At 38.5% G+C, this 8,036-nt stretch overlaps 1 protein-coding gene across 1 annotated transcript; it reads left to right on the top strand.

The window, feature by feature from the left end:
* The first annotated feature begins 229 nt into the window (after positions 1–229).
* On the top strand, positions 230–7,654 carry samm50 (SAMM50 sorting and assembly machinery component). The gene is made up of 15 exons (XM_036568267.1): positions 230–410; positions 1,731–1,841; positions 1,926–2,027; positions 2,127–2,214; positions 2,290–2,396; positions 2,662–2,792; positions 3,743–3,830; positions 4,623–4,751; positions 5,301–5,372; positions 5,479–5,565; positions 5,677–5,747; positions 6,102–6,169; positions 6,669–6,815; positions 6,959–7,100; positions 7,326–7,654. The coding sequence occupies exons 1-15, from the start codon at positions 390–392 to the stop codon at positions 7,369–7,371; spliced, it is 1,410 nt and encodes a 469-aa protein (XP_036424160.1). The 5' UTR covers positions 230–389; the 3' UTR covers positions 7,372–7,654.
* The last annotated feature ends 382 nt before the right edge of the window (positions 7,655–8,036 follow it).

Below are 8,036 nucleotides of genomic sequence, written 5' to 3'. Positions count from 1 at the left end.
ATAAAACCACATGTTATGAGTGGACCTAAAGGGGAAAATTAAATACGAGAAAAATGTAGAACCTGGGCCCTTCAAAAATGTTTCACAAGTGTTTTTATGGACAGTTATTGTTTGAATGCTTAAGAAAATAAATATAGTACGAAAGAAAGAAGAAAGAAACAAGAAAATAAAGAAATAAACAAACAAACAAAGAAATAAAAAGAAGGAAAGAAGTTAGGGGTATGACGTCCGCTTGGCTCGTCACACGGGGGGAGGAGTTAAGAGGTGTCATGGCGGCCTCCTGGTGACTGTTTGAGGCGTTAGCAGTCAGAGCCGCAGAAACTTCTCCAAAACTCATTCACGAGTCGTCGTAGTTTTAGGGACATCTGAATGTAACAGAGCTTTTAGACATGGGGGCCGTGCACGCCAGAGTAAGTGAGGGTGTTTTTCCGTACTTACTGGAGAAAACAGAGCAATGACCTCTGATAAGGGCCAGCGCTGAGCTCCTGCTCGGGCTATTACTGACAGAGCAGGCTGGAAGTTTCATTACACATCTGTGGGTCAGAGAGAATCAAGGGCTGTGTGTAAATATTCAGGTCGTTGGTTTACATTGTCAGCACAGCTGATCCACAAGACGTGAAAGAATCATTACGAAGCTTAAGTCCGGTTCTTGTTCGAAGTTACAGCTCCACCTTAAATGGTGCAGCAGTTACTTTCTGGCGCCTGAGGGGAAAAATCGAATAAGAAGCTGCGAAAATAAATTCTGTGAATTCCTTCTGTTCAGATATTGTACATAAAGAAAGCGGAGTGGGTGCACCGTGCTGTGCTGTAATGTGCTGTAATTACTCTGTTTATTACAGGTCTCGCAAGATAAGACTGGTATCAGTGCGCGCGGATGAATACAGTGAGCTTTAACTAGACCTAATTAGACTGAATTAACTAGAAAAGTTAACATACCTTAATGTGACGTAACGTCCGTAGTAAATGTAATGTTTCTCTGTTTATTCAGTTCCATGTACTTCAGCAAAATTTGGACGCACTTCTACGTTTCGGAGTATTTTACCAAATAATATTTATACACAACAAAGTTAAAGTTCTAATATTATGTTAACAAAACATTATTCAATATGGTGCATTATGTCAGCTTATTGTTTGTTATTTATGTCAGTAAAATCTAAAAATTATGTTAAATTGTTAAAATTTTAAATGTTAAAATTGCCAGGTCAACGTACTTTTTAAGTTAAAATCTAATTTCTTTTTTGGTTTTGTTTATTTATTTATTTTTTTGTACTCTGTGTACAATGAACATTTGTGAAGAATAAAAGCTGCCTCATATGTAGTTCCTCATTCATTTTTGGGCTCAAATTCATTCTGTCCTGTTGCTTCATCACCTGATCTCTCATGTTTGGAACTTTTGGAGTTATTTTAATATAGACTGTAAGAGATCCAATAGATATATGAATATCACCTAACAAACTTCACTTCTTATAGTAATAGATGATGGATGTGCTAGAAGTTCCATTGCAGTCACACAGGAAATATAGGCCTAGCATTTGAGGGGTTGTTTGTTTTAAACTGAAGATTTTGTGTTCTTACTGAAGTTGCGATTTGGAAGCTTCTTGCGCTTCTGCTTGAGTCATTATTTCATTGAGGATGGTTTTATGCTACACTGTGCTACGTCTGTTGTTAGTTAACATTGTGAGAACAGGCATTGCATCCTTCTCACAAAATGCTACAATCTTCTCCTTTAGAGTTTAGACCCTCTACCTATGCAAGGACCTGAACTGGGGGTGCAAGCAGATGACCTGGACTTGGTGGAACCAGAGCAAGAGCCTCAGCAAGAAGTTCTTGAAAACAAAGATGTGAGTCTGGTTTATTTTCTGCAAAAAGCAACAATGTTTTATTGTTTTAGGTCAGCACTTATTGAATCCTCTGTGATTGTTTAGGTTGTAGTCCAGCGTGTGCATATAGATGGGCTTGGAAGAACAAAGGAGGACATCTTGACATATGAAATTGCAGATGTTTTCCGAGCCAAGAACTTGATTGATGTGAGTATTGTGTATTTATTATTGGAACACTGCGATTAGAGCTGATCAAAGTTTGGGAACCCACAAGAAAGAGTGGATTTTGTTGTATCTTCATTACAGGTGATGAAAAAGTCCCATGATGCCAGACAGAAACTGCTGCGTCTAGGAATATTCAGACAAGTGGAAGTTGTCATCGATACTGCCGAAGGTACGTTATTTTGACAGACAGTGCTTATTTGCTGCAAGTGTCAGAAGTTTGAAATGCTGTATGACATGACCGTAGGTGAGGATGCACTGCCCAATGGACTGGATGTAACATTCGAGGTGAAGGAGCTCAGAAGAATGACTGGAAGCTACAACACCATGGTTGGAAACAATGAGGGAAGCATGGTGAGTTATCAAGGTGCTTCTGACTAAGTGTACAAGCACAGAATAGACAAAATTCTTTTTATGTCATTCAGATGCTTATTTTGTTATTCTCCTTATCATAGATAAATCAAAGTAGCAGTGTTAATAATAGTTAATATTCTAAAAGGCACCTTCATGTCCTCAATTTTCTGTAGAGAATATTCATAATAGCAATAAGAGAAGCCTGTCAATAAAATAAATTTATTATAGGAAGTAAAGCATGGCTGTTTTTCTGATCTGATTTCAGGTGCTGGGTTTGAAACTGCCAAATAGTTTTGGCCGTGCTGAAAAACTCACCTTTCAGTTCTCTTATGGTACCAAGGAAACGTCCTACGGCCTCTCCTTCTTTAAGCCCCAGCCTGGACACTTTGAGCGCAAGTATGCTTAGTGGCCTCATCGTTGCATTGAAGGGGATTTCCACTAATGATTTAAAATTTCTGCATAAATAATTAATTAAGATGTAAACAAAGTCATTCAGGGTGGTGTAATGAGAAACTTACTGACTCACAGTAGTGGTGTTGGGTACCACACATCTGAAGAGTTAATGCCTCTAAAGGCCACCTAATAAAGTTATTACATTAAGTGGTTACGAATACACTGACTGATGCCTGAGACATTGCTTTACAGTTGATATGAAATAAGTTTTTGGCTTAAAACATTTTTTTTAATCCAGCCATGGAAGGCGGGTACCTGCAGAATGTTGTAAAGTAAAATAGTCCCTGTTATTTTGGATTTACTACTATTTTACCATCAGCATTACATATAAAAACTCATAAAACATGTTCACTTGTTGTTTTGGATAGTAATAAAATGGCTATATTTGTGTTGTGGACATCACAAGTTCTGATCCCTATTATCACTATTGTAAATTAGAACATCTGTGTCAGTAAGTTTCTCAACAATGAATCATTTGTTTACATCTCAGTGATTGAGTTATGCAGAAAAGCTGAAAAATTGGTGGAATTCTCCTTTAGTAAATGTTTCATTATTAAGGGGATCTTTTGGTTATAAGCCATTATTTAATTTTGATTTGGTCATTGATACAGAATGTACTCTAAATTAGTGCCCCCCTAGTCCAGTCCACAATAATCCATGGACAGTTCATGTCTTCTTTGTATCAAATCTCCCAAAGCACCTATACCAAGTGATCATGAACATGTAATAGCTGGTATATAGACTGTGGAATATATGAAGGGTTGGGAAACACTGGTCTATACTGTAGTTATCATGGTTTTATTCCATCCATAATCTCTGTTTTATGAGCTTTAAAAAACTCTTCAGTGTGCCAAACTGCCCCTGTTTGCTACTAACACTCAGATTTGTTGTAGTTTCTCCATCAATATATACAAAGTCACAGGGCAGTTCCCATGGAGTTCACTGAGGGAGACTGACAGAGGAATCTCCACAGAGTTCAGTGTAAGGCTCTTTTCTCTCACTAGCTAAATTTTAATCCAGTTGTTTATGTGAATTTTTAGCATATCCATCTAAAAAGATTCAATAGAAAAAGGCCCAGTATTCACACCATGTGATTTTTTTTTTGCAGATGAACATGTTTTAAATTACAATGCAAAAGCATTTGCTGAATTAATAATGTGAGCACAAATAGAACACAGTCATATGACTGAACATGTATGTCTATTTTTGTCTGGCTGTCGCTACAAAATTGACAGAAGGCAGCAGGTACCAGTAGACTGGCAAAGAAATTAAATGTGTCTTATCATAGAATAAAAGCATAACGCAGATATTAGGTGGTAAACAGACATAAGCTGATTAATGGACATGTCCTGAGCCATTGTGTTTGTCAGTGCATGTCATTTCTGCACTCTTGTGATGAAAAATGCAGACATAAAATAAACGAAAAAACAAAAAGGAGAAGTTGCTCGACATGTAATATTTTCTCTGGTGACTCTCCATATTTTGTAGTTTTTACGTACATGACATAGAGAGTTTTATTTCCTTGTACAGAAGTTTGAATATCTTTTTGTGACATTTTAGATATTCAGTTCAGATTTAACTTGATAGTCAGATGGAAACCTGTCAGAATGACAGAGTAGTTTTTTTCTTGCCATTATTTATTTCTGTGAAGAAAAAGTATCAGAGAATGATGTGAAGGCAAAGAGAATTGAATTGAAAATATGCTTAATATGTACATTCTCCAACCCCATGTCATACAGTATATTTATATGCTGATCTGTTCTATTCTGGCAGTTCCCAATCTGGAGAACGAACCACACGCTGAAGTGGGAGGGTGTGTGGAGAGAGCTGGGCTGTTTGGCACGCACCGCCTCCTTCGCCGTCAGAGAGGAGAGCGGCCATTCACTCAAATCCTCTCTCTCAGTAAGTCTGTCTGTGAAATACTGACAGATTATTTTAGTGATGCTTGTACTAAATCATTTGAAACATTTGCACAACGTGAATCAGTTGTTTGAATTAATATTAGAATTATGCTTATTCACATGATTCAACACTTTCCTAAATTATATTGACAAATTCTCAGTTTTAAAGTTTTTTTCCGTCTGTTCATTTCAGCACTTTATTCAAAAGTGCTGAAAAGCGCCGATCTTTAATTTTTGTGGCTGATTCCGATATCTTTACAGCCAAATTGACCATTGGCCAATTTATTGGCAGATTTTTATTGGATTTTTTATTTGAAACTCACACCATGTAGGGTAAATGGACACAGGAAACACACTAGCACATTTCTAGTACTTTGTATTAGCTAAATGTGCAACGTTATCAACATTATTTGCTCTTTAACGGGGCAAACTGGCATTTTATATTTTAAAATTATAAATCAGTGTCTTTTCATAGTAACTTCAGAGAATTCTTTACTGATGTTAAACTCCTGAAGCAGAAGTTCTGACCCTGTAAATTTTCCCTCTTCAGCATGCAATGGTCATTGATACACGCAACTCTCCAATCCTCCCCAAGAAAGGTGCCTTACTAAAGATCAATCAGGTGTGTATTTTTACTGATACTCTGCGGGTCGGCTGTATTATGTAAAAAGAAAATTGATTCTGAAAGATTTTGTGCTTGAGTTAAAGCAGTTTTTCTGACATTGCAGGAGTTGGCAGGCTACACAGGCGGAGATGCTAGCTTCCTGAAGGAGGACTTTGAGATTCAACTCAACAAGCGTCTCTTCTGGGACTCGGTGAGAACCAATAGCACAGTTTGAATTTGAGCTCTCTGGCAGTGCATTGTTGGGTTTTAGACTGGCGTGGGGGAAATGTTTAAATGCTGTCTGGTTTTCTCTTCCTTGTAGGTTCTCTCTGCCTCTCTATGGGGTGGTATGCTGCTGGCCATTGGAGACAAACCAACATCCATTTGTGACAGGTTAGTGCAGGGATATTCAACTCTGATCCTGGAGGGCCGGTTTGGTGACTTCCCTGCTCAAAGACACCTGTTTCAGCTCATCTGGTAATTGCCAGGTTTAGTGGGTGTGTCTGAGTAGAGGAATTATCACCAAACTGTGCTGGACTTCAGGACCATTGCTGAATCCTCCAGGGTTAGAGGATATTCATCCAATGCAAGTCATTTTCTTAATGAGAAGCGTGAAAATGGTTCACGTCAAACAAACAGCTGAAGTCACCTGTTAAAGTGACATCATTATCTGCATGTTTATCTTTTAAAATAATTAATAGAAATGAATAGTGCTTCAGGGTAGTAACATTGTTTGAATGTGGACAGGTTTTATCTGGGTGGTCCCACCAGTGTGAGGGGGTTCAGCATGTACAGCATTGGACCACAGAGTGAAGGTGAGAAATCTTCAGGTCTAGTTGTATGCTTTGATTGATTTTGTTGCTTTTCTACGTGAAAATAAGTGAACACATCCTCTACAGAGGACACACTTCTGCACATTTTAATGCATAGTAACTGTTTTTATTTTTCTGAATTTAACATATTAGGGGAAAAAACATAAAATGTTGCCTCTGCACAAGTCATGGGACAGTTTATAATGGGAAATTTTTATGTTAAACACAGCAAATAAATAGACATTACACACTAACATTTGCAGAAAAGTGACGTATTTAATTGTGTTCTCTGTAAAGGATGTGTTCAAATTAAAATAAATTTGGGATCATTAAAACAGACTTGATCTTAAAAACATTACTCACATTCTCAGTTTACAAAATCCACAATATCAGTCAGGATTTTAGCACAAACACATTTTGTCACTTTGTCAGCAGCTGTTTGGTTTCATGTGTGGTTTCTGAGTTGGGAAAAATGACCCTGTTGTCCCACTCTTTATGGCAGGTGATTACCTAGGTGGGGAGGCATATTGGGCTGGTGGGCTCCACCTGTACACCCCTCTGCCCTTCAGGCCAGGCCGAGGAGGCTTTGGGGACCTCTTCAGGACACACTTCTTCCTCAATGCCGGAAACCTGTGCAACCTCAACTACGGTGAGTCCCGGATTTAGAAAAATAACAAAACCACTGGGTAACATTTTACATGTTTGTTTTCCTGCTATGTAAGCTCTAGCTATGCTACTAGAGTGCAGAAGTTTTGTGTTGGATATTTCACTATAGCTGTTGTTCCTGTTTAGGTGAGGGGCCACGAGCCCACCTAAGCAAGCTGGCAGAGTGTATCCGCTGGTCGTATGGAGCAGGGATCGTGCTGCGTCTGGGGAACATTGCTCGCTTGGAGCTCAACTATTGCATTCCCATGGGTGTCCAGAGTGGAGACAGGTACACACTTACCTGTCAGACTTAATGCTTGTCCATTAGGGTGTGTTTAACATAAACTGAGATCCAGTCGAGCAAGTTTGACTTGGAAACGTTCTTCTATTTCAGTGCTGTTATGAAACTGAGCAGTAGTGATGACACAGTCACATGGCCTAACGTCAAGGAATAGTGAAAGACATGAAGCTCAAACATTAATATATGACATATTCTTTTTGTTTTTTTTTATAGGATATGTGATGGAGTGCAGTTTGGAGCAGGCATTCGCTTCCTGTAACCTCCTGAGGCCATTAGCATGTCAACTTTGGACAAATGAAGGCTTTTTACATGTGGATAAAACATGCTCAGACTCCAGTGCGGAGATCAATGCATTATGCTTCAGTAGTTGTGTTGGCAACAGCCAGATGCATTGAAAGGACAGTAGGCTACCAGCAAGAAACATCTGAGATCGATCAAAGCACGATTATCTATGGAAAAAACTACCCATCAGTGCTCTTATGACTTGTCATATTTATTTGTCTAAACAGCAAAAGCTTCAATAAATCTCTTCTCCCTTTATAGTCATGTCATTTGATTTGTATTCCTCTCCTAGTGTTTCCACTCCACTGTCGAGCACAAAAATGTTTATTGTCTGCATAAATTGTGTTTGTCTGCTGCATAATTTCAGCTCCAGGCTGCCTGTCTGCTCCAGTGAAGTGATGGAATATTGAACATCTGCACCTGACCTGCATTTCCACACACCTGCTCACAGCAGTGTTCAGTTCTCAGTTTGAACAGCAGGTGTCTCTTTACTCTCGATTTTGTATTTAGGCTTTCTTTTGTTTCCTTTCCGTGTATGAAGTTAAAGATCGATGAATGTAACATAACTAAAGTGCAAAATGCAGGACGTTATCAAAAATAGAAAGGGTTTAGGTTCCTATGCCTGTTCATTCTGTATTTTAA

The sequence above is a fragment of the Colossoma macropomum genome, unplaced genomic scaffold, assembly GCF_904425465.1.
Source record: "Colossoma macropomum unplaced genomic scaffold, Colossoma_macropomum, whole genome shotgun sequence".
Taxonomy (NCBI): Eukaryota; Metazoa; Chordata; class Actinopteri; order Characiformes; family Serrasalmidae; genus Colossoma; species Colossoma macropomum.
Note: the sequence above shows the minus strand (reverse complement) of the source record. Positions and strands in the feature narration are given on the sequence as shown.

Bases quoted from the DNA above. Each gene is read 5' to 3' on its own strand.
- samm50 (XM_036568267.1), top strand. From the start codon at position 390: ATGGGGGCCGTGCACGCCAGA. The intron at 5,566-5,676 runs GTGAGAACCAAT...TCTTCCTTGTAG, and splicing joins AGCGTCTCTTCTGGGACTCG to GTTCTCTCTGCCTCTCTATG. The intron at 5,748-6,101 runs GTTAGTGCAGGG...GAATGTGGACAG, and splicing joins CCAACATCCATTTGTGACAG to GTTTTATCTGGGTGGTCCCA.